General features: G+C 45.5%; 1 protein-coding gene across 2 annotated transcripts in view; it reads left to right on the top strand.

The window, feature by feature from the left end:
- Positions 1 to 4,952: 4,952 nt before the first annotated feature.
- Positions 4,953 to 27,400, top strand: part of LOC129704800 (coiled-coil domain-containing protein 3-like) — a 213,945-nt gene continuing 191,497 nt past the window's right edge. Inside the window, exon 1 of one of the 2 annotated variants that reach the window (XM_055648157.1) lies at positions 4,953 to 8,424. In XM_055648157.1, coding sequence (XP_055504132.1) covers positions 6,267 to 7,208 — 942 coding nt within the window. In that variant the 5' untranslated portion in view covers positions 4,953 to 6,266 and the 3' untranslated portion in view covers positions 7,209 to 8,424. Of the gene's footprint in view, positions 8,425 to 20,758; positions 21,286 to 27,400 lie in introns of those variants that run through there. The other variant, XM_055648158.1, reaches the window with a different exon arrangement.

The following is a 27,400-nucleotide window of genomic DNA, read 5'->3' as shown; positions in this document are numbered from 1 at the left end:
ACATCAGTGGTGGAAGGTCTGGAAAACTCCACCCCCCTAACTTTGGACTCACGTCCCTGCTCTTCCTCACCAGGCCCAATCCTCCTTTTTGTCCCACTAGCATGCGGCGGTGTGGTAACCTCCATAAGGAGAGTGTCTTCCTCCTCCACACTACCCCCCGCCTCCTTACCACCCACGCGTTTTGCCTTCCCTACCCCCTTCAGAGCCACCTCCGCTCCTTGCTTGGCCACGGCAGTTGCACTCTGGACCCCCCCGGAGCTGACAGGCGCCCCTTGGGTGATCTCCGCACTCGGCAGTAGCACACCCTCCTGCTTTTGACTCGCTTGGGTGGTCTTTATCTGCTTATTCTTCTTCTTCTTCTTCTGCTGCTCCCATTTCTCTCCCCCCTCACCCTGTGTCTCACCTTCAGCCACCCCCTCAGGTTCAGGATGTGGAGGGCGGTGGCCCTTACTGCCCTGGGTCCCCAAGGCTGAAACTGCAGACCCAGAAGGGCTATCCCCGCCGCCCCGGATCACCGAGGCAGAACCGGCAGCCCCTGCCAGGTCAGCGATTCCACCCCGCCCCTCCGAGACATGACGAGCAACCCCTGATGGGCCAGCAGTGCATTCCTGGGCCGCTGCGCGAGAAGTTCTAGCAGCGACCCCTTGATTAGGACATTCCTTTCGGAGATGTCCATAACCATCGCACGCATGACACCGTGCCTTTCCCCAACTCCAACGCACGGTTCTGGGGAGACCCCTACACTCCACCTCGAAACTCCCCTCATCACCTTCCCCCTCCCCCACCTTCACGAACACCCTCCTTTTGAAACTATAAATCCCTTTTTCCTCCGGGTCCCCCCCAGGGTGCATGATCCTAAAGCACTTAGACCGCACCTCCCCAATCTGAGACAGGTGTGGACTGAGTATCGCATCCGGAATACATGTGGGGCAACCCCGCAGGAGAACCGGTCTCACCCTGGACACCCATGGGTCCACCTGCATATGGACCCCCCCCCCACTGAAATCCCCCTCTCCAACACTTTGACCACATCCTCCCGGGTCTTCAAAATCATCTCAACCTTTCCCCTCTCGAGCTCGGAAGAGACAATAGCCCCCCTACCAAGAAGGGCATTCATAGCCTTCGTAATTACTCCCCTGGACATCTGGGGCCCAGTTTGAACCGAGATACCAAAACTGTCCCAGTCCAAGTCAACATGATGCTCATGTTCAGATGGCCTCGCTTCCGCTGCTGATGTCGCTACTGCATCTGCCATGCATTTGCCCACTCACCCAGCCACTTAGGATGACAAGTCCTCACTGCCTGGACTGTGAGTGGAAGGAGATGATACAAAAAATTCAATCATTCAAGATAGTAAACAACTCTCATCAAAGGTGATTTAAACTGCAGTTTGGCAAGAATATCACAGACCTTGTTGTAGTAAACCAATTTGCACGAATTTTGGTCTTTCATACTCTTTCAGTTTCATCAAGAACTCCCCGTTGAGTTTCTCCAGCATTTTTGCCTACCTTCGATTTTCCAGCATCTGCAGTTCCTTCTTAGACAGTATTTCATCAAGTTGAGATAAACATTAGATACTGCAATTGATACTGAAAAATCATGCTATAACAATACAACATGATGCCGGATCTCGTGATTAGCTAGCTAGATCTAGAATGAGGTGAATTGATGAAAATGAGACTGAATCTTACTGAATCCTGTGGATTGGAGGGTAGCAAATGTTATCCCATTTTTCAAGAAAGGAGCGAGAGAAAAAACGAGGAGTTACAGACCAGTTAGCCTGACTTCGGTGGTAGGAAAGATGCTGGAGTCAATTATTAAAGAGGTAATAATGGGACATTTGGACAGCAGTAAAATGATTAGTCCAAGTCTGCATGGATTTCTGAAAGGAAAATCATGCTTGACTAATCTTCTGGAATATTTTTGAGGATATGACAAGTAAAATGGATGAAGGGGAGCCAGTGGATGTAGTGTATCTAGACTTTCAGAAAGCCTTTGATAAGGTCCCGCACGGGAGACTGGTGACTAAAATTAGAGCACATGGTATTGGGGGTAGGGTGTTGACGTGGATAGAAAATTGGTTGGCAGACAGGAAGCAAAGTGTAGGAGTGAACGGGTCCTTTTCTTAATGGCAGGCAGTGGCGAGTGGAGTGCCGCAAGGCTTGGTGTTGGGGCCGCAACTGTTTACCATATATATTAATGGTTTGGAAGATGGAATTAGGAGCAACACTAGCAAGTTTGCGGATGACACAATGCTGGGTGGCAGTGTGAACTGTGAAGAGGATGTTAGGGGGTTGCAGGGTGACCTGGACAGGTTGAGTGAGTGGGCAGATGCATGGCAAATGCAATATAATATAGATAAATGTGAGGTTATTAATTTTGGTGGATAAAACAAGGGGGCAGATTATAATCTCCATGGGGTTAGGTTAGGTTGCTGCGAGACCTGGGTGTCCTTGTACACCAGTCACTGAATGTTGGCGCGCAGGTACAGCAGGCTGTGAAGAAAGCTAATGGAATGTTGGCCTTCATAACAAGAGGATTTCAGTATTGGAGTAAAGAGGTTCTTCTACAGGTGTATAGGGCTCTGGTAAGACCACATCTGGAGTATTGTGTACAGTTTTGGTCTCCTAATTTGAGGAAGGACATCCTTGTGATTGAGGCAGTGGAGCGTAGGTTCACGAGATTGATCCCTGGGAAGGCGGGACATATGAGGAAAGATTGAAAAGACTAGGCTTGTATTCACTGGAGTTTAGAAGGATGAGGGGGGATCTTATAGAACCATATAAAATTATAAAAGGACTGGACAAGCTATATGCAGGAAAAATGTTCCCAATGTTGGGCGGGTCCACAACCAGGAGTCACAGTCTTAGAATTAAAAGGAGGCTATTTAAGATTGAGATGAGAAAAAATATTTTCACCCAGAGAGTTGTGAATTTGTGGAATTCCCTGCCACAGAGGTCCATGGAGGCCAAACCACTGGATGGATTTAAGAGAGAGTTAAATAGAGCTCTAGGGACTAGTGGAACTAAGGGATATGGACAGAAGGCAGGCAAGGGTTATTGAATGGGAACGATCAGCCATGATCATAATGAATGGCCGTGCTGGCTCGAAGTGCTGAATGGCCTCCTCCTGCACCTATTTTCTATGTTTCTATTTTTCTCTGTTTCTAATCTAACCTAAATAATTGCAAATCCCTCGTAAAGTATATGATTAAGTAACATTCTTTCATGATATCACTGAATAAGAACGGGCTGCTCGCACATGATATGGTAGATTTTCTGCAGTTTCTTCCATGCAATAATATTCATTCAAAATATTAAAAAGTGAAATGAGAAAAGATAGGTAGTTGATCAGCACTTAAAATATACCTTTTGGAAAGTGGTACCCGTACGAAAAATGAATGTAGTGTTCTTTGTCTCTCCTTTTGAGATGAAGTACTGTCTGGATGTCTTCTCTTCAAACATCTCCACATTGGACCGTCTGACATTCCGAAGTTCACAAAGGGTCTGAAGAAGGGTCTCAACCCGAAACGTTGCCTATTCCTTCTCTACGTAAATCTACCTCCAAAGTTCAAATGATAATTGTACCCGCATCTGACAGTTAATCCATCTCCCGTTAATTTTATTCAAGTGAACTCGTCATACTTGAAGCAAGGTCAGTTCACACAATTATATTATAAGGATTAAGGAATGCATATCGATGTAGCAGTTAATAGTGACTATGCTGGACTGCACTTAGTTTACATGCATTAATGCCACCTGCTGGAAATTCCGGTACAGCAGCTTTGAGTTACGTTTCCTGTTATACAGGAAGTTGTCATAAACTAGGAAGTCCAGCTCAGAGAGGGTACCTCATGGTTTTAGACAGTGTAATCCACAGTGTGTAATCCATAGTCTCCTTCCCCACAGAGATTGTTAGTCGCAATGTCTGTAAGTAATTATGTTTGTTAATATCATCTTTATGTGTTATAAACATTATTGAGCAGGATTGTTATTATTAACACAGTCAAGAATGGTTCATATATCCTGGCTGGGTTCTCGTGTAACAGCACTGTATTTGGTGGTGGCATCAAGGTTAATGTTCTTATACTAAATGTATAACGTAACTAAGCACTATGCCATTTCTTTTTCTCCTTGTATGTTAGTTTCACAGTTGAATACAGTAAAGCATGAACAACATCTCGTGTCTACGGGTCTTTATTGGATTAATTGTTTAACTTGCTAGATAGCTGGATAGGGACATTCAGCGAGTCCAGTATAGTGAAAAGACAGCACCACAACAAGCTGTACTACAGGGTGGCTCACATCATCACATTGTCCATCCACACCTCAACGCCATGGCAACAAGCAACCAAGACAACGCTTCACAGAATGAAGCCATGTCCCTCAGCGTTCGTCCGTACTGCTCTGCAGCCAGCTCCAGTGCCAGCATGGCCGCCCTTAAAGCGCGGGCTAAAGCAAAAGCAGCTGAAGCCAGAGCAGCATTCGCTCAGGGAGATAGATATGAAGGTCGAGGCTACGAGGATGCAGGCGGAGATGATGGTCGAGGCTACGTGGATGCAGGCGACCATAGAGGCTTTGCAGCAAGAAAAAGAGATGAAAGCAGCCATTGCAGAGGCCGACACCATCGAAGCAGGTTTATTAGCAGAACAAGGGTCACGTAATAGATCGCCGAGCCCTGGTCACCCTTAAAACCAACACGAGTGTACTCTGGACTACGTCATAGAGCAAGCCAGCATAAAGTCAAGCCAACATGTCATCAATCATGATATCGAGAGTGAGAGCATACTATTTGGTTCATTGCCGCCCGTTCATCAGACCAAGTCTAATCTGGCCAGTTTATTTTATAGGCATCACAATCCCAGTAATGTCTAAGGAAACATGGAGCCTAAATTGAAGCATAGAAAGCCAACGTCAACCTTTCTGCACAGTGGCTTTATCGACTCTCCTTGAGCCACCAACAATATCAATCCCACCACCATAGACCTCGCCAGATATATCGCCCGCAGCCAGCTCGTTACAACGGGATTGATGGCCTTTAATGACAAGCCTGAGAATTACTGGGCTTGGAAATCCTCCTTCCAAAATGCCATAGCAGGCCTGGGCCATTCACCCGGAGACGTGCTAGATCTTTTGATAAAATGGCTTGGAAAATAATCCTCGGAGCAGGCAACAAGAATTAAGGCTGTCAACATGAGGAATCCATCAGTAGGTTTGATGATGGTTTGGCAGAGGCTCGAAGAAACTTATGGTTCACCTGAGTCTATTGAGCATGCCCTCTTTACCAAGCTTGAGAACTTTCCCAGGATCACCATCAAAGAGCCATACAAGCTACGTGAGCTCAGGGACCTTCTGACAGAAATCGAAGCGGCAAAGTTCGATGGGTATCTACCTGGTTTGTCTTACCTTGATACCTCCAGGGGAGTTGCACCGATTGTTGAGAAGCTTCCTCATAACATCCAGGAAAAGTGGACCAACATTGGATCCAATTATAAACGCCGCCACCGCATCCCTTTCCCCCCATTTCGAGTGTTTGCCGACTTTATCCGCACGGAGGCAAAAACTAGATCGGATCCCAGCTTCAATCTTTGCCTCTCTCGTCCAGCAATTGTCCATAGGGAAAAAATAGAGAGACATGGTAAAACTCTTGTCTCCGTCCACAGGACACAAGCATCTCCAACAACTCCTGAGACACAGAAATCCAGTGATCCATCCAAGCTGTGTCCCATTCATGCTAAGATTCATCCATGAAAGAAGTGCAGAACCTTCAGAGAAAAGAGCCTGGAAGACCGCAAACACTTCCTTAAGGACCGTTCCATTTGTTTCCGCTGCTGCTCCTCCACAAGTCATTTCGACAAGAACTGTAAAGCAGAAGTGAATTGTACTGAGTGCGACAGTGACAGACACCTCTCTGCTCTACATCCAGGCCCAGCCCCTTGGAAGTCCAAGCCATCTTCCCCCGCATCTGAGTATGGCGGGGAGGAAGAGGTATCGATAAACCAGGAGATCACCTCCACATGCACAGAGGTGTGCGGTGATGGGGTCAGCGCGAGAGCATGTGCTAAGATATGTCTCATTTCAGTCTGTCCAGAAGGACGCCGCCAAGAGGCACGCAAGATGTACACCATCTGAGATGAAAAGAGCAACTGTTCTCTCGCAACATCTGAGTTCTTCAATATCTTTGGGATCAAAGGAAATCTCAAGCCATATACACCTCAGACATGTGCCGGGCTCAAGCAGACTGCAGGTAGAACAGCCTGCGGTTACATGGTGGAGTCTGTGGATGAGAAGACATTGCTCCCTCTTTCTCCACTCCTAGAATGCAATCAAGTGCCTAACAACCGTGCCGAGATCCCCACTCCCAATGCTGCGCGTCACCACAGCCATCTCAGATGCATTGCCAACGTGATTCCTCCACTGGACCCAAACGCCAAAATACTGCTCCTATTGGGAAGAGATATTCTGCAAGTGCATAAAGTGAGGAAACAAATTAACGGTCCCAACAATGCCCCGTTGGCCCAGAAGCTAGATCTGGGATGGTTAGTTGTCGGTGATGTATGTCTTGGTGGAGCACATAGACCTACCCAAGTGGACACCTACAAGACCTGTATTCTAGGAAACGGTCGACCTACTTACCTAACACCATGCACGAGCCATGTTATAGTGAAGGAGAAGTTCACCTACTCATCTCTTTGTGAGGATGATCCAGAGTTGAAGTCCATGGCCGGTCTACAGGAGACCACATGTGGACAGAACCTGGGGCAGTCAGTCTTCCATCGTACTGCCAGTGATAACGACCTAGTACCATCATTTGATGACTGGAGGTTTCTCCAGATTATGGATGACCAATGTTACCAAGATAACTCAAATACCTGGGTCGCACCTCTGCCATTTCCGTCACCCAGGCAGCGTTTGCCCAATAATCGAGAGTACGCTAACAACAGGCTCACTTCTCTCCGACGGACTTTGGAAAAACGAGCACAGATGAAGGCGCACTACTTGGAGTTCATGGACAAAATGCTCAGCAATCAGCATGCTGAAGTAGCCCCACTACTCAGAGTTGATAAAGGGTGTTGGTATCTTCCCTCATTCGTAGCCTACCATCCCAAGATCAAATTAATGTGGTGTTTAACTCCAGCGCACCATTTGAGGGGGTTTTGTTTAATGACGTGCTGCTCAAAGGACCTGATCTCAACAACAGCTTACTAGGAGTCCTCATGGGATTCAGGAGGGAATCAGTGGGAGTCATCGCTGACATTCACCACATGTTCCACAGTTTCGTTGTGAGAGAAGACCATTGAGATTTTCTACGCTTCCTGTGGTATCGTAACAATAATCCACAGAGTGACATGGAGGCAGAGTGGATCAAGTGGAGGGACTTGCTCCAGGATCTACAGAAGCTACAGATTCCACGCCCCTACACCACATTCGCAAAGTTGAGCATGCTACAAAAGGAGCCTTGTCTGTTCTCAGACGTATCAGTCAAGGCCATTGCCCCTGTTGCCTATCTGAGGGTCACCACCGAAGACGGAATAATGGAGGTGGGATTCATCTTTGGGAAAGCAAAGCTGGCAACCCAGCCAGAGCTCACTGTTCCAAGACCGGAATTGTGTGCAGCGGTCCTGGCTGTCAAAATCGAAGGAGATGGAATTATCATTTGACGACATCATCTACCACACGGACAGCAAAGTAGTGCTGGGGTACATCTGTAACCGGTCAAGGCGGTTTTACACATATGTCAACAGCCATGTCCAACGTATCCATCAGTTTTCGTCATCTCATCAGTGGAGGCTTGTTCCCACGGATGACATCCCAGCTGACCCCGGATCACGGTCCATCCCAGAAGCTCTACACTGCACTACCACCTGGCTGTCAGGACCAGCATTTCTCAAGAGACCACGTACCTGCAATGCTTTACCTCAAGAGACCTTTGAGGTCACGGAGCCAGATCTAGATAGTGAGATCCATTCTCTTGCAACTAACACGACACAGGTCCTTACTGTGCTGAACCACTCAAGAAATGAGTGGCCCATGGCAATCATCTCAAAGACTTTTCCAAGTCAGGATGGGAAGGTTCAGAGAGTGGAAATCAGAATCTTCAAGGATGGAGGCCAGAAGCTCTACGTCCGCCCAATCACCGAAGTGGTTCTCCTCCTGTCTCCCGAGGACTCTGGGGGTTAAATGGGAGATTTGCATGGGGTCAGGAGGGGAGTGTGCTGGACCGCATTCTGTTTACATGCATTGATGCCACCTGCTGGATATTCCGTGTTCCAACAGCTTTGAGTTACGTTTCCTGTTATACAGGAAGTTATCATAACAAGGATGTTCAGCTCAGGGAGGGTATCTCATGGTGTTTAGACAATGTAATTCCCAGTGTGTAATCTATCGCCATTCTACCCCACAGAATTTGTTAGACGCAATGTCTGTGAGTAATTATGTTTGTTAACAGCATCTTTATATGTTATAAACGTTATTGAGCAGGATTGTTATTATTAACAAAGTTAGGAATGTTTCCTGTATCCACCTATCACTTGCCAGGCCTTGTCCTGTCCCTCCTCTCTTCCAGCTTTCTCCTCCCCACCACACTCAGATTAAAGAAGGGCCCTGACCTGAATCGCCACCGATCCATGCTCTCCAGAGATGCTGCCTGACCCACTGAGTTACTCCTGCATATTGTGCCTTCTTTTAAACCAGCACATGCAGCTCCTTGTTCCTCCTTTTGACATTTACCCTGTTATCTTTCCTTTGTATTTATATTTAATTTCACCTGCCTTTATTTTCCCATTCACCCTCATTGCTTTCCATATTTTATTTTTACATTCATTTCTGTACTCTCTGTATTCCAGGAAGCTATCTGCAGCATTGAGATTGCAGTGCCTTCAACAACCTGTACATCAAGATATGGAAATCTATTTAGTCTTATGAAGGACATATTTGCTCCAAACCCCTATTTTTTCTGACAATAATTTACTTCTATCCTTGTCAACTTCTGCACAATCTTATTTCAGTCTGGTACACTCAGCACCCCTATTTTCAAATGTTATTTGTGCTCTATTTTGCCCATTTCCATTACTATGCTAAATCTAAATAGATTCCCACAAGCACATTTTCCATGAGGCTATTTTCATTTCCTAAGGCTGAGTCTGGTACCAAGCTCTCTCTGAAAGACATTTTAAGAAATCAGCATGTGGCGATGCAGTACCTGATGGTGGTACAGTGGCACGGCAGTAGTATTGCTGCCTTACAGCTCAAGAGACCTGGGTTTGATCATGACTATGGATGCCATCTGTATGGAGTTTCTTTGTTCTCCCTGTGACTGCATGAGATTCCTCCGGTTGCTCCAGTTTCATCCCACACTCCAGAGACATGCAGGTTTGTAGGTTAATTGGCTTCTGTAAATTGTCCCTAGTGTGTAGGATGGAACTAGTGTGAATGGGTGATGTTGGTCGGCAAATACTCAGTGATCAGAAGGGCCTGTTTCCACTCTGTATTTCTAAACTAAACTAAAGTAATCTAAACTAAATTAAGCTAAACTAAACTAAACTAAACATACCACATTCACTGTTTAGTCTTCCGGTTTAAGATAATTGAGATCCACAATAATATCTATTTAAGCTGGAAATTCTAAAGCATCGTAATGTACATGTTAACTTGTCATTGCAGTTTTCATCATAAGCCAACACAGAAAACGTTGTTAGCGTCTGAGAAATGGGAATGGGCAATTTTCTAGTGGTATTGGAATTGGTTATTATTGTCACTTAGAAACATAGAAACATAGAAATTAGGTGCAGGAGTAGGCCATTCGGCCCTTCGAGCCTGCACCGCCATTCAATATGATCATGGCTGATCATCCCCTCTCAATCTCCTAAATTCTAGAGAGTATAAACCAAGTCTATCCAGTCTTTCTTCATAAGACAGTCCTGACATCCCAGGAATCAGTCTGATGAACCTTCTCTGCACTCCCTCTATGGCAATAATGTCCTTCCTCAGATTTGGAGACCAAAACTGCACGCAATACTCCAGGTGTGGTCTCACCAAGACCCTGTACAACTGCAGTAGAACCTCCCTGCTCCTATACTCAAATCCTCTTGCTATGAAAGCCAACATACCATTCGCTTTCTTTACTGCTTGCTGCACCTGCATGCCTACCTTCAATGACTGGTGTACCATGAGACCCAGGTCTCGCTGCATCTCCCCCTTTCCCAATCGGCCACCATTTAGATAATAGTCTGCTTTCCCGTTTTTGCCACCAAAATGGATAACCTCACATTTACCCACATTTGTGCAGGGATGCATTGAAAAACTGTTTTTGGAGTGTGTCTACGCAAATCATGAGTAAATCAGGTAATACTAAAGAGAAAATAAATACAATGCAAAATATATTGTTATGGCTATAAAGAAAGTGCAGATTCTTGGTTGGTTCTTGGTTACTTGGTCCTCCAAAATATTCCAACTGGAATTTAAACTGGAGGTGGTGAAGGGAGGGATTAAGCCAGAAAGGGTTATTGTGAAGAAAGTGCTACTTCAAATTTAGTTGCATCTGGTTGGGTAACTATAGTTGGGTGGAGATTATTCCATGCTTTAATTGTGCGTGGGAAGAACGAATTGCTGTACACATCTGTCTTTGTAGCTGGGATCACAAATTGGATCGAATGCCCTCGTCTGCTCCTAATTGGTTTGGGTTTGGTGTAGGTCTTGTGATCTATGTCTAGCTGACCATTTAACATTTTGTAAAAACAGGTCAAACGGTGAGCTTCACGTCTGTCTTGGAGAGGGTTCCACCCTAGAGAATTCAGAAGTTTGGTGACACTCGCTTCTCTCTCATAGGTGTTAGTAACAAATGTTGTTACTAGTAGAGGTTGTTGTCTTGACACTATGCGAATAAACTCTGTCAGGAGAATTGATGGGGTCAGGTTATTAAAGATTAAAAAAAGTACAGGGACAGCAATGAGGTTGATTGGAAGAACGGAAATTCATTTTTCGCATATCCATTCAAGGATCTGATAGGAGTCTGGTGCTACATTCAAGCTTTTGCAATTTTTATGCAATCAGGGAGAGGGAGGGGGGAGGGGAGACTATCACTGCTGCGTGAATGGTCTTTGAGAAGTGTGGATGAGTGTTTGCCAAATTAAGTTAAGATGCCTTTGGATTTGTTGCTCTCTATGGTACATCTAAGAAACTAATAAGAGTCTTTGGAGAAAGACTCCAAAGACCAAGATTCCTTAATCATTTGCGGATGTAGAGGTGTTGATGGGCTTTATTGACAATGGCAACAATGTGATTGTACCAAGAAAAATTGTTACCGATATTTGAATCTAAGAACTTAACACTCTCAAGCATCTCCACTTCAGCACCTTTAATAGAAATTAGGGTTTGTACTCCACCTCACTTCCTGAAATTGTTGACCAGCTCCTTAATCAGTTCAGTTCAGTTTATTGTCACGTGTTTCAAGGTTCAGTGAAATGTTATTGTTGCGTGTTAACAAGTCAGCGGTAAAACAATACATGATTACAATCGAGCCTTTCACAGTGAACACATGATAATGGAATAATGTTTAGTGCAAGGAAAACCCAGTAAAGTACAACCGAAGGTCCCCGATGTGGGATATAGTGGTTCAGAATTTCTCTCTGGTTGCGGTAGGATGGTTCAGTTGCCTGATAACAGCGGTGCAGAAACTGTACCTGAAACCTGCTCATATTGAGGTAGAGGTTGTTGTCTTGACACTATGCGAATAAACTCTGTAGGGAGAATTGATGGGGTCAGGTTATTAAAGAAGATTGTTCACTGCTTGGGAACATGTCCATTAAACACAGTGACAAAGGGCAGCTGTGAGCTCAAGGTTGCAACTGCGTTTGCTGCATCCAAATCAAACTATGTAGATAAGCAAGCCTGTTTGTTCTGCAGAGCAGTGTGTTCTGTGTGAAAATGTTAGTTGAATGTCCCGTGCCTTTTGTCCGCCTGTCACATTCAGTCTTCAATCCTTTTGTTGTAATTCCATAGTTTCTTTGTTTTGGTAGTTACTATATGATATGTTCAGTTTTAGTTAGGGTCTGCAGATGCTTTGCTCTGATGCCGTATAACCATTGTAACTAAATAAAAAGTTTACAACCCCAATGCTGGACTCGGCAAATCATTGGGAATTCAGTGACCCTGCTCTCTGTACTCCACCCTGTCATTGTTTGAGGTCTGCCTCACAATGGATACAAATACAGACACAAACACGAACACAATACTCTGGGTTGAGGCCACATGTAAAGGCCACGTCAGGGCTTTAAGTGTTGTAGTTACTTTGGCTCCTTTAATTCTTCATCTCCTTAGGGAGTCCGTCTGCATCAAGAATGAATTGCTCCCCCTCCAGTTGTGTGGTGTGAGCTGATGCAGCTCATGAAGAAATTGTTGAGGCTTCTACAGATGAGGAAGGTGGTGGATGGTTGGCTGGATGGGTAGATAGCCTGTGAGGTGTTGCAATGTGAGGTGGTCTTGTGTAGGCACTGATATTGGTTTGCATGCCTTCTGACGAGTTTGGAGGATTTTGCAGAGACAGAATTAATGCCACCTTGTCATTTCTTTCAGTAACATTTAACAGAACACGTACCAAGACCATTGTATTTATTATGGAGACATAAGGAACTGCAAAGGCTGGAATCTTGAGTAGAACTCAGAGTGTCCGAGTAACTCAGCGGGTCAGGCAGCATCAGAGGAGGGCATCGATAATCGAAGATTCTGGTTAGGATGTCTGAAGAAGAGTACCAACCCCAAGCGTTACCTAACCACCCCGAGTAACTAGAGCATTTTACAATATTTATTACGAAAGATAGACACAATATGCTGGAGTAACTCAACAGGTCAGGCAGCATCTCTGGAGAAAAGGACTACCTGTAGGTGACATTTCCGATCAAAATCATTCTACAGACTGAGAGTCGAGGGAAAGGAAAACAAGATATATAGATGGTGTAATAGAGAGACCAAAATGAATGAAAGATATGCTAATATAACAATGATCAAGGAAACTGGCCATTGTTAGTTGTGGGTTAGATGAAAATGAATTATACAAACACAGATGTTGCTACAGTTTGTTTGGTGGCACTTGTATTGAATAGCAAGTTGAGTGAAATTTTCCCTTATGCCATCTTTCAGCTAACATATTAAACAACACTTCTGATGGGCAGTTCTTCAAGGGGGTCCTTTGTTGTTTGTCATGTACATCAATGATCTGGATGAAGGTGTGGTAAATTGGATTAGTAAGTATGCAGATGATACCAAGATAGGGGGTGTTGTGGATAATGAAGAGGATTTCCAAAGTCTACAGAGTGATTTAGGCCATTTGGAAGAATGGGCTGAAAGATGGCAGATGGAGTTTAATGCTGATAAATGTGAGGTGCTACACCTTGGCAGGACAAATCAAAATAGGACGTACATGGTAAATGGTAGGGAATTGAAGAATACAGTTGAACAGAGGGATCTGGGTATAACCATGCATAGTTCCTTGAAGATGGAATCTCATATAGATAGGGTGGTAAAGAAAGCTTTTGGTATGCTAGCCTTTATAAATCAGAGCATTGAGTATAGAAGCTGGGATGTAATGTTAAAATTGTACAAGGCATTGGTGAGACCAAACCTGGAGTATGGTGTACAATTTTGGTCGCCCAATTATAGGAAGGATGTCATCAAAATAGAGAGAGTACAGAGGAGATTTACTAGAATGTTGCCTGGGTTTCAACAACTAAGTTACAGAGAAAGGTTGAATAAGTTAGGTCTTTATTCTCTGGAGTGCAGAAGGTTAAGGGGGGACTTGATAGAGGTCTTTAAAATGATGAGAGGGATAGACAGAGTTGATGTGGATCAGCCTTTCCCTTTGAGAATAGGGAAGATTCAAACAAGAGAACATGACTTCAGAATTAAGGGACAGAAGTTTAGGGGTAACATGGGGGGGAACTTCTTTACTCAGAGAGTGGTAGCGGTGTGGAATGAGCTTCCAGTGGAAGTGGTGGAGGCAGGTTCGTTGGTATCATTTAAAAATAAATTGGATAGGCATATGGATGAGAAGGGAATGGAGGGTTATGGTATGAGTGCAGGCAGGTGGGACTATGGGAAAAAAGTTGTTCGGCACGGACTTGTAGGGCCGAGATGGCCTGTTTCCATGCTGTAATTGTTATATGGTTATATGGGAGATGTTTTCACAGAGGAATTTCAGGTTCTCTGTCTAAAAAAGGGTCCCAACAGGAAATGTTACTAATTCTTTCCTTCCTCAGATATTGACGGACCAGCTGAGTTCCTCCAGTACTTTGTGATTTGCTTTTCTTTGTTTTCACCTCCACCACAGTCAACAATGGATCATTGTGGGCTCCTTCACCATCGTTGCCGGATCTGATTTGTTCTGTATCTTTTCATACCTCTAGATTTCCTTCTCCGCTGACTGTCAGTCTGAAGAATGGTCCCAACCTGAAATGACATCTATTCCGTTTCTCTGGAGATGCTGCCGCTGAGTTACTGCAGCATTTTGTGTTAATGTTTGGAGTTAACCCTGTTCAGTGTTCTGCATTCAGAAGCGGTGCACCATTGAGGGAAAGAAAAGTGAGGAAACTGGGAAAAATCCTAACGGGAAAATTGTCTTCAGACCGATCGTTTGATAATACTTTAGCAGCATGGTTCCCAAAGGCAGCTGTCGTGCCATTCCTCTGTGTAAACATCCCCCCCTGAAGAACAGTGCCCATCAGAAGCGCTGTTTAATATGTTCGCTGAAAGTTGGCATGAGGGAAAATTTAACTCAACATGCTATTGAATCTAAGTGCCACCTAGCAAACATTTGTGTTTGTATAACTCGTGACAAAGAGCAGCTGTGACCTCAAGGTTGCAACTGCTTGGATGTTTGGTACATCCTAATCACCCTCTGTAGATAAGCAAGCCTGTTTGTTCTGCAGTGCAGTGTGTTCTGTGTGGAAATGTTACTTGAATGACCCGCGTCTTTTGTCTGCCTGTCACGTTCAGTCTTCAGTCCTTTCGTTGTAATTCCATAGTTTGTTTGTTTTGGTAATTATGATATGTTCAGTTTTTAGTTAGGGTCTGCAGATAGTTTAATGTTTGCTCTGATACCATAACACCATTGTGCCTGAATAAAAAGGTTTCAACCCCAATGCTGGACTCGACAAATCATTGATAATTCAGTGACCCTGCACTCTCTATATCCATCCTGTACTCCACCCTGTCATTGTTCGAGGTCTGCCTTACAATGGATGTAAACACAGACAGTAACACAAACACGGTACTCTGGATTAAGGCCACATGTAAAGGCCACGTCAGGGCTTTAAATGTTGTAGTTACATTGGCTCTGGGTATTCAAGGGTGCAAGGCCACCAAATCCAAGTGCAGTTTCATGCCACTTCAAGCAGGGTGCAAGGCCACCAAATCCAAGTGCAGTTTCTGTCACGTTCAGTCTTCAATCCTTTCGTTGTAATGCCATAGTTTCTTTGTTTTGGTAGTTACTACATGATATGTTCAGTTTTAGTTAGGGTCTGCAGATGCTTTGCTCTGATGCCGTATAACCATTGTAACTGAATAAAAAGTTTACGACCCCAATGCTGGACTCGGCAAATCATTGAGAATTCAGTGACCCTGCTCTCTGTACTCCACCCTGTCATTGTTCGAGGTCTGCCTTACAATGGATACAAACACAGACACAAACACAGTACTCTGGATTGAGGCCACATGTAAAGGCCACGTCAGGGCTTTAAGTGTTGTCGTTAGTTTGGCTCTGTTAATTCTTCATCTCCTTTGGCAGTCCGCCTGCATCAAGAACGAATTGCTCCCGCTCCAGTTGTGTGGGGTGTGAGCTGATGCGGCCAATGTAGAAATTGTTGAGTCTTCTACAGATGGGCAGGTGGTTGATGGAAAGCTGGGTGGGTAGATAGCCTGTGAGGTGGTGCACTGTGAGGTTGTCCTGTGAGGACACTGATATTGGTTTGTGTGCCTTCCGATGAGTTTGGAGGATATTGCAGAGACAGAATTAATGCCATCTTTTCAGTGCTTTTATCAGGACACATACTAAGACTGTTATATTTATTATGGAGACATAAGGAAGTGCAAATGCTGGAATCTTGTGTAGAACTCAGAGTGCCCAAGTAACTCAGTGGGTCAGGCAGCATCTGAGGAAGACATCGATAAGCAAAGTTTCTGGTCAGGAAGTCTGAAGAAGAGTACCAACTGCAAATGTTACCTACCCACCCTGAGTAACTAACATTTAACTTTATTTATTACAAAAGATAGACACAAAATGCTGGAGTAACTAAACGGGTCAGGCAGCATCTCAGGAGAAACGGAATAGGTGATATTTCAGATTAAAATCCTTCTTTAGACTGAGAGGCAAGGGAAAGGGAAATGAGAGATATAGACAGTGTATTGGAGAGATCAAAGGAATGAAAGATTAAAAAAATGATGATCAAGGAAACTAGCCATTGTAAGCCGTGGACTAGGATTTGAGTATAGGAGCAGGGAGGTTCTACTGCAGTTGTACAGGGTCTTGGTGAGACCACACCTGGAGTATTGCGTACAGTTTTGGTCTCCTAATCTGAGGAAAGACATTCTTGCCATGGAGGGAGTACAGAGAAGGTTCACCAGACTGATTCCTGGGATGTCAGGACTTTCATATGAAGAAAGACTGGATAGACTCAGTTTGTACTCACTAGAATTTGGAAGATTGAGGGGGGATCTTATAGAAACTTACATAATTCTTAAGGGGTTGGACAGGCTAGATGCAGGAAGATTGATCCCGATGTTGGGGAAGTCCAGAACAAGGGGTCATAGTTTAAGGATAAGGGGGAAATCTTTTAGGACCGAGATGAGGAAAACTTTTTTCACACAGAGAGTGGTGAATCTCTGGAATTCTCTGCTGCAGAAGGTAGTTGAGGCCAGTTCATTGGCTATATTTAAGAGGGAGTTAGATGTGGCCCTTGTGGCTAAAGGGATCAGGGGGTATGGTGAGAAGGCAGGAACAGGATACTGAGTTGGATGATCAGCCATGATCATATTGAATGGCGGTGCAGGCTCGAAGGGCCGAATGGCCTACTCCTGCACCTATTTTCTATGTTTCTATGTTTCTATGAGTTATACAGACATACAGATGTTGCTGCAGTTTTCTAGGTGGAACTTGGATTAAATAGCATGTTGAGTGAAATTTTCACTCATGCCAATGTCTAGCTAACGCATTAAACAGGGGTTCTGATGGGAACTGTTCTTTAAGGGGAGATGTTGTTACAGAGGAGTGACAAGGCAGTTACCTTTGGGAACCATGTTGGTGAAGTATTATCAGATGATTCAGTCTGAAGACGATTTCCATGTTGGGAATTCCCCCAGTTTCCTCACTTTCTTTCCTTAACGATGCACTGCTTCTGAATGCGGAGAGACACAAAATGCTGCAGTAATTCAGGGGGGCAGGCAGCATCTCTGGAGAGAAGGAATAAGTGATGTTTCGGGTCAAGACCCTTCTCCATTTTGAGTGTCGGGAGAGGGAAGCCAGAGGTATGAAAAAGAACAGAACAAATCAGAGTCAGCACCAATGGCCAAGGAGCCCACAATGGTCCATTGCTGACCATCACACAAACCTCTTCCACCCCTGCAACGGACTGTTCCAGCCGCTATGGTCAGGCAAACGCCTCCGTTGCCATGCAGTGAGAACGGAGAGGTTGAGAAGGAGTTTCTTCCCAGAGGCAATTCGGACTGTAAACGCCTTTCTCATCAGGGACTAACTCTACAGAACGTTTTTCCTTCTATTATTTATTATGTAAAATAATATGTGTGTTATGGTTGTGTTTATAATTTGTTTGGTTGTTTTGTTGTTCCGCGAGCATTGCCACTTTCATTTCACTGCACATCTCGTATGTGTATGTGACAAATAAACTTGACTTGACTTGACTTGACTGTGGAGGAGGTGATACAAAGGAAAGCAAATCGCAAAGTGCTGGAGGAATTCAGCTGGTCAGGCAACATCTGAGGAGGGAATGAATAGGCATAATTTCCTGTCGGGACCCTTTTTTAGAATGAGAAACTTAATAACAAGTGTTCAGACCTGAAACGTTGCTTGTCCATCTCCCCCCATAGATGCTGTCTGCTCTGCTGAGTTGATCCAGCACTTTGAACTTTGCAGCCCAGACCATCACACAAACCAACCTCCCTTCTATTGATTCCATTTATACATCACCTCTGCAAGGCCAGCAGCATATTCAAGGATAGAGGCAACCTGGCCACTCCCCCTTCTCCCCTCGCCCATCAGGCAAAAGGTATAGAAGTGTAAAAACGCCCACCACCAGATTCAGCTCCTGACAGTTTCTTCCCAGCTGTTATCAGGCAACTGAAACATTCTACCACCACTAGAGAGCAATGCTGAACTACTACCTACCTCTTTGATGATCCTCGGACTATCCTTGATCGAACTTTGCTGGCTTTACCATGCACTAAACATCTTACCCTTATCGTGTATCTATACAGTGGAAATGGCTCGACTGCATCATGTATTTATTGTCTTTCTGCTGACTGGTTAGCACGAAACAAAAGCTTTTCACTGTACTTCGGTACACGTGACAATAAACTAAACGGATCTTTTTGTCCCACTATTTTACTGTTCCATTACAAAAATCTTCTCAAAGTATGGCAACTTTGAAGAAGTTCTCCTCCTGTCTGAAGAAGTGTACTGACCCAAATCTGAGGAAGGACATTATTGCCATAGAGGGAGTGCAGAGAAGGTCCACCAGACTGATTCCTGGGATGTCAGGACTGTCTTATGAAGAAAGACTGGATAGACTTGGTTTATACTCTCTAGAATTTAGGAGATTGAGAGGGGATCTTATAGAAACTTACAAAATTCTTAAGGGGTTGGACAGGCTAGATGCAGGAAGATTGTTCCCGATGTTGGGGAAGTCCAGGACAAGGGGACACAGCTTAAGGATAAGGGGGAAATCCTTTAAAACCAAGATGAGGAGAACTTTTTTCACACAGAGAGTGGTGAATCTCTGGAACTCTCTGCCACAGAGGTTAGTTGAGGCCAGTTCATTGGCTATATTCAAGAGGGAGTTAGATGTGGCCCTTGTGGCCAAGGGGATCAGAGGGTATGGAGAGAAGGCAGGTACGGGATACTGAGTTGATGATCAGCCATGATCATATTGAATGGCGGTGCAGGCTCGAAGGGCCGAATGGCCATCTCCTGCACCTAATTTCTATGTTTCTATGTTTCTATGACCCGTCGCCTGACTATTTAAGTACACAGATGCTACCTGGCCCACCGAGTTCCTCCAGCACTTTGTGTTTTGCTCAAGAAACCAGTATCTGCAGTTCCGTGTGCCTCCTATTGCTACGTTTTTCTCATAATAACTAAAATAGTTTGCAAACCTATATTACTAAAAGTCTGTTCTTGACCGGTTTTGGCCATCTGTGCTGCGATTTCCGAGAGAACGCCGCCACCTACGGCCGTCATTTTGGGCCACCTTGCTCAGAGCCCCCCTCCGCCGTATGCGTGCCGAGGATTTTTCCCGTCGATGAAAAATTACAAGAGATATTAATGATTTTACAAAATTCCCCATTCTCTCTGCTGCCCCTGCTGGTGGCAGGGGGAGGGACTATAAAACCAGGAAGTGGTGTGCCTCAATCAGTGTCTGCAAGCTGGAGGAAGGCAGAGGGTCACGTTTCTCTGAGCTGTGAATAACAATGAACACATGTCTACTCAAATGTAAGTGTACTTAGTGGTTCTAAAACACTTGCAGAATGTGTCTATTGGTTCTAAAATGTTTGCAAAAAGTGTTTATTGGTTCTAAAACGTTTGCAAAAAGTGTCTCTTTTGCTTCTACAATGCTTGCAGAATGTGTCTTTTTTGGTTCTAAAATGTTTTTTAGGTTCTCGCCCCTTCTCCTCTCCACCCCCTCTCCTCTCCACCCCCTCTCCTCCTCCCCTCCCCCCCCCCCCCCCTCCTCTCCCCCCCCCCACCCCCCCCCCCTCCTCTCCTCCTACCCCCCTCTCCTCTCCCTCCCCTCCTCCTCCCCCCTCCCCTCCCCCCCCCCCTCTCCTCCCACCCCCCCCCTCCTCCCCCCCCCCCCTCCTCCCTCCACCTCACCTCTCCTCCCCCCCCCCTCTCCTCAGCTAACCCTCGCTTGAGGTGAGTCGAATCCTTGGGAGGATTAAATATAACTATGAAATGGTTCAAACCACATGCATGAGCACTCGTTATGAATCAATAATTGTCAAATTAACCAAATCAAAATCGAATAACTCGATTTAGGGATGCGTTGACTGAGCCTAACTTGCCCCAGTGTTCCGCAGTCGCATTCTAACAGTTTTCCCGTAAAACAAGGCATTTTTTAATAATATTTAAAAAAAAATGTCGAAGCAGAAACTGGCTGAATAACCTCGCTGGAAACCCAGGCAGTCCGCAATGACATGAGCCCAATATTTTATTTTCATCTCGTTCTCAAAACCTTCATGAACAGGGGCAAGATTTGGACCGGTGCCACGGTGGAGAGGGTGGCTGTCGCTTTAAGAAAATGCTGGCGACTCAAACCCCTCGAAAAATTATCTTGCTTCTGTGAGGTTTTTTTAAGGGATTTGTATTCAGTGCATGGCCATAGATTTGTCCAACCCCACACACACACACACCCCACCCCCCCCCCCCCCCCCCTCTCTCTCTCACACACACATACACCCCCTCTCACACACACATACACACACATCAACTTACACGGAACTCGATAGATAGCCTTTATATATTTGCATTCTCTGCCACACCTTCAACTGGCGCAGAGTGGTCGAGGGTGACGCAGGGAGGGTTTCGGCAAAGTTCAAAGGAACCTCAACCTTACAAAAGAAGCAAGCACACAGTGCATCGCACCATCCGCAGGAACCTTTCTGACCCTCTGCTACCATAGAGGTCGGCCGCTGTCAGGATGGGCTGGTTGAGCGCACTCTTGCTCCTCACGGTCACTGGGGAAGTTTGGAACCTTTCTTGCCTAATGGTACCCGAGTCGACGCAGAGTGGTCCGTGCCGAGCCGAACTGGCCGAGAACATCGTCTATGCCAAGGTGGTGGCCATCTACAAGAAGAAAGCCAATACCGACGACGAGCTCTGGCTCCCCGTCTTCTTTCGAGAACGGTATTCGGCGGAGATGGAACTGTTGTGTGACTCATCTTCGCACAGTTGGCGGTTGGGGACGACTGGGAACAGGTTTAACCTGACTGGATTGGGCATCGCCGATTGTCGCAGTTACTCCCTCAATGTCATGGAAAACAACACCTATTATTTCTTCGTCAGGTAAGACGGCGGCGGCAGTGTGTGAATGGTGGAGGGAGGGTCATGTGTGGTCGCTGGGTGAGAGGGGGGGGGGGGGGGGGGGGTGCTTCATTCTGTCAAGCTGGCCCCCCGAGAGGTGAACTTTATTTGATCTACATCGCCGACAACAGGGTGTGTGCATGTAAGGTCACTGGGTCATAGGGCTTGACGCACGGAGCCGCTCAATCCATCTGGAGGACACCCGTAACCCGGTATATGTTATAAATGCAGAAACGCGTACTTTCCTACCTGTTAAACCGCGCCATAATGTTGAATTTTTGCGCTGTAAAAAATTGTGGAATTCGGGGTAAGCGTGAGAGACATTTACACAACTTCAGAATTCCAAAAGTGAAGCCAAATGAAGGTAAAGAGAAGCGAGAGCTGAAGGGACAACAACAGCTAAAGTGCTTGGGTGCAGATATCGGAATTGAAAATATTGGGAATTTTCGCGTTTGCTCCCTGCATTCATCAACAGTAAAGTATTATTTGTGTTTTTTTCTTGATTACTTTGGTATCTAAAAAGTCTCAGAAGTGATAAATCTGGCTGTAAATTTTGCTTCAGAGGCGTTTTCATTGTGTACTTGAGAACCATGGCCGATTTTAAAATTTGATGGGGTCAGGGGTCTGAGGAGAATTGATGGGGTCAAGTTATTAAACAAGCCGTTAACTGTTGTGGAACATGTCCATTAAACCAGGGCTGCCAACTCTCACGCTTTGAGCGTGAGAATCACGCCCTCAGGCAAACTCTCACGCCCTCACGCTGATCAGAAATTTCTCACGCTCTGTGGTGAGAAATTCCGTGATCAACGAAAATGTCAAAACTCAGATAAACTGCATGGTCCGCAGGTGTTGGAGAGCTGGATCTGAGGGAGGGATGGAAGCAGCGGACGGGGACAGATGCGGAGAGTCGGCGCTGGCGAGTGTTTGCGGGGCTAGCGAGTCGCTCGCTGCAACTCCAGCCATGGAGCAGCCCAGGGCAAGAGTCCCGGGCGTCAGAGGCGTCGGAAGCGTTGGCCCACTGCCGCTAGAGTCTCTGTGCCGAAAGAACAGACTCTCAAAGGGAGGTGGGGAGAGAGAGAGAGAGAGAGGGGGGGGGGGGGGGGGGGAGTCAGGGAGACAGGGGGGGAGAGAGGGTGAGGGGACAGAGAGGGGGAGAGAATGGAGAGAGAGAAGAGGGGGGGGGGGGGGGGAGAGGGAAGAAGGAGGGAAGGGAGATAGAGGGGAGGGGAGGGGTAGGAGAGAATGGGGGGAGAGAGGGTGGTAAAAAAGAGGGGGGGAAGAGAGAGATGGGGGGCAAAGAGAAAGAGGAGATAGAGGAGAGAAGAGAGGGGAGAGAGAGCAAGAGGGAGAGAGAGAGGTGGGAGGGAGAAATAGGGGAGGGAGAGAGAGAGGGGAAGTGAGAGGAGAGAGAGAGAGAGAGGGGTGAGAGAGAGAGAGAGAGGAGATAGGGAGGGAGAAAGAGATAGAGAGAGAGAGAGAGAAGCGAGAGGGAGAGAGAGAGAGAGGGAGAGAGGGGAGAGAGAGAGGGGGAGATAGGAGGAAGGAGAGAGAGAGAGAGAGGGAGAGGGGGGAGAGAGAGAGAGAGGGAGAGGGAGAGACAGAGAGAGGAGAGAGAGGAGGGAGAGGGAGAGAGAGAGAGGGAGAGAGAGGGAAGAGAGGGAGAGAGAGAGAGAAGGGGAAGTGAGAGAGGGGGAGAGAGAGAGAGAGGGGGGGATAGAGAGGCAGGGCTGCCAACTCCCATGCTTTGAGTGTGAGAATCACACATTTCGCCAAATTCTCACGCTGATCACAAATTTCTCTCGCTCTGTTGTGAGAAATTCTGTGATCAACGAAAATTTCAAAACTCATAACTACATGGGCGCGGGTGTTGGAAGAGGAAGCAGCGATGGGGACAGATGCGGATGGGGAGTGGGCCGGGCGAGTGTTTGACGGGCTGGTGAGTCGCCCACTGCAGCTCCGGCCATGGAGCAACCTCAGTGCAAGGCGTCAGAAGCGTTGCGCCGCTGCCGTGAGAGTCTCTGTGCGAAATTTGCCCAGGTGACCGGCATTAATCAGGCTGCGGCTTGGTGCATCCTGGAGGGCAACCAGTGGCTGCTGGAAATACCAAGCACTGGGTAGAAATGGTATAAGATAGTGGACTTCAAATGGGGGTGGTTGGAGAAAGCATCCTGCTTGCCTGCTAGATTTTCACTTACGGTAACTGCAGGAAAAATGTTCCCGATGTTGGGGGAGTTCAGAACCAGGGGTCACAGTTTAAGAATAATAAGGGGGGAGGGAGCAGTTAGGACTGATATGAGGACAAACTTTCTTCACACAGTTGTGAATCTGTGGAATTCTCAGCCGCAGAAAGCGGTGCAGGCCAATTCACTAGATATTTTCAAGAGGGAGTTACATTTAGTTGCTGGTGCCAACGAAATCAATGGATATGGGGAAAAAAACAGGAAAGAGGTACAGATTTTAGATGAATAGCCATGATCATATTGAATGGCAGTGCTGGCTCGAAGGGCCGATGGCCTATTCCTGCACCTATTTTCTATGTTTCTATGCGAGTTAATGGCAATAAAACTCGATCACTTGATTTTGAAGCATTCATGATTGGTGGAAGTATAATGTAGTCATAGAGTGATCCAGTGTGAAAACAGGCCCTTCGGCGCAACTTGCCCACACCCGCCAACATGTCCCAGCTACGCTACCTGCTTTTGGTCCATACCTCCAAACCTGTCCTATCCATGTATCAGTCTAAGTTTTTGTTAAATGTTGGGATCCCTGCCTCAACTACCTCCTCTGACAGCTTGTTCCATACACCCACCCTCTGTGTGGATAAAGTTACCCCTTAAAATGTTACCTCTTAAAAATACTTCATACAAAAAACATTGAAATCATACTTCTACAGTGCACTAAAACATGATTTTAATAAATCAAATTTCAAAAAGTTCCTACTGTGGGAGGGGGGACACTCTTATTCCACACCCTCTCCCCACTCAGTTGCTCCACTCCCTCACCGGGTACCCCCAAGGCCAGTGACCAGTGATTGCCCAACCTCCCCCCTTTCAAAAACGCTCCACGGAGAACACTGCCAGATGTGAGCGGGGAACTGAGGCCAGTTATCCATGATGTCTGGATCCCAATGCTCAGCACTTCATGTTTCGGAGTTGGCTAATGTTATTGATTGTAATTAGCCCGATTTGTAATTAGTTGACAAAACCTTAATTTATTAATTCGGGATATCAAGGGGGATGGGATAAGTGTAATATTAAATGACATGCAAGGTGTCAGGCTGTCTGTCACAACATACAGCCCCGATAACCCATTATTTCCTTCAGTTAAATATTGGAAAGGGAGCACTATTGTCATTTGCCACTCAATTATTATGTTTGTTTACCTCACTGACTATATCTAACCCCCCCCCCCCCCCCCCCCCCCCCCCAATTCCTTTGACAGGTTGAATAGAAATGTCCCCAATCTCGTTGTTTTATTAATTGAACACATAGATGAACATCCTCAAGGAGTGTAATCAGATGAAAACTGATTCGGATGTGATGTTTAAGAGCTTGTTCAAAGAAGGGGCATATTTTAAAGGAGTGACAGAGATATTTGCAGGGGAATGTGTGAGGAGGTTATTATTTGTCTTTAGTTTTAGCTTGAACCAGGACATCTGAAGATTCAAAGTTTAATATAGTAATTGTGCTGGTACTGACCCCAACCAACCACGTAATGAATATCATCCATTCCGGAGGTTTTACTTTCATGATGCCATTTAAACGTCACTTGGATTTCAATCACTTCAATGTAGAAGTAATTGGGACTGGGGAGCATTGGAACAAAACTTTGCCCTCGGTACATATTAACTGTAATGTAATAATGTATGCATGTTGGTAGGTGCAATCAAAACAAAGATATTTTTATCATTGTTGTGTTATGAATACCACAGAAAATATTATGTACTCTCAAGATCACATTTAATAGAATAATATTGCTTAAATATACAGTTATTGAACTTTGCATTTCGGAAAAGTCCCAGCTGAGAGGAAGACAGCAAAATACTAAAATTATTGGGGGTGAAAATGACTTCAGGACAGTTTGTTATGAAAATGAAAAAAATGGTAACAGAATACTTATACAGCTGAGTGAGTATAATTTTATGGATGGGAATTGTGTTCAACCAACTGATGACTTCTTTGACAAAGTAACTAGCATGTTAGATAACAAGGAACCCAATGAATGTAGCAAATTTTGTTATCCATAATTTGGTCTGTGAAGTGCCCCATAAAGGATTACTGCATTAGATAAGCACCTGTGGACTTGAACGTAATAGGTTAAGTCCAGGGGGTCAGATATGGGGCTTTATGTGTGGGCCAGATATATTGTCAGTGCAAAGGGGCTAGGAGCAAGGCCAAGTTTGCATCCAGAGTCAAGGTCTGGAATAGTACTAGGTGTGCAGTCAAAGCTGGGACCAGGGGTGTGTTCAGCACTGGGAACCTAAGCAGGTAAGGGTTGTAAAGGGGGCCAGGTGTAAGGCTGCATTCAGGGTCAGGAATGAGAGAAGGTATGCAACTGGAGTCAGGGCCAGGAGTAATACCAGGTGTGCAGTGAGACCCAGGTTGGTCAACATGGGCCCAGTTTGATTATAATCTGATTTACATAATGAATATACTAAGATCATTCGTGTGCTGCACCTGTTGATCAGAGCCTGGGCTCTACTGTGGAATGTAATTAGGAATGTAATTTACTCTAACCTTATTCATAGCTAACCCAATTTAAAGCATCTATATTGCATTCAAGTGTAGGTTAAAAGACTTGCTACAGTATACAACATATTGCACAATTTCAAGCTGAAAAATGCAAAAGTTCTGTACTAATGGGAGGGGGGACACCCTTCTCCCTCCTCCCAATGACTGAGAATTCAGTGACCCTGCATTCTCTATATCCATCCTGTACTCCACCCTGTCATTGTTCGAGGTCTGCCTTACAATGGATACAAACTTAGACACAAACACAGTACTCTGGATTGAGGCCACATGTAAAGGCCACGTCAGGGCTTTGGGTGTTGTGGTTACTGTGGTTAATTATTCATCTCCTTAGGCAGTCCGCCTGCATGAAGAACAAATTGCTCCCCCTCCAGTTGTGTGGGATGTGAGCTAATGAGGCCAATATAGAAATAGTTGAGGCTTCCGCAGATGGTAGGCTGGGTGGGTGAATAGCCTGGGAGGTGGTGCACTTCTTCCATTACCTACATTGGTTTCTATGCACTCCCAATGCATGGCACTCTCAACACCATCCCAAATGCCCCTTTCTCAATTTGAGCAATCATGCACAGGATTCCCATGAATATGTGGGATCTTGCATTTTTTAGGTAAGCTTTGAGCACATCTTTCAATCTATTCCTCTTTCCAATGGTCAGAAAAGTATATCTGCTTCGGGAGTCTGGTATCAGCATACAGTCTATGCGGCTAGCCCAATAAAGCAATCTGAGTTTACTTTAGACTTTAAAGATACAGCACAGAAACAGGCCCTTCGGCCCACCGAGTCCATGCCGACCAGAGTTCTTTAATCCTTTTCTGTTGGGCTGCTTTGCAAATGTCGCCACAGGCAGGCGCCATCAATGTTCACCAGCTCAATTCTTGTTTGTTTTTTCCCAAAAGTCTGCCAAAGTGGTACAAATTTAGGCCCACCTTACTCTAGCAATGTTACAAAATGTTGAGATTTTAAAAATCAAGTCTGTAATTAACCCATCAGATAAAGCATAAAAAGAAGTTCAATTTGTCACCTAATTCACTTTCATATCTTCAGTATTAAAAAAATTATGGCCATTTTCATACTCGGAAATTAGCATCTTGGTCCCTATTGCTTTTCCATTGACTTAACACAAAAGCTGTGATCGAGGACAGTCAAATGGCCACAAGTTTCTTAAAAATTAAGAGAACTGCGGTGGCGGCATGCTCTGTTAGCAGTCGCAAATCTTCTAGCTCCGCTGAAAAAAATCGCGATTTTTCGCGTTAAAATTGGGTCTGGAGGTCGGGACCGATTTTAAAGACTTACCGGAGTTTCATGTCGCGGTGCTGATGACGTCATCAGTAAGCGCCGTGGATTTAACGGA

This window comes from Leucoraja erinacea, chromosome 16, assembly GCF_028641065.1.
Source record: "Leucoraja erinacea ecotype New England chromosome 16, Leri_hhj_1, whole genome shotgun sequence".
Classification (NCBI taxonomy): domain Eukaryota; kingdom Metazoa; phylum Chordata; class Chondrichthyes; order Rajiformes; family Rajidae; genus Leucoraja; species Leucoraja erinaceus.
Note: the sequence above shows the minus strand (reverse complement) of the source record. Positions and strands in the feature narration are given on the sequence as shown.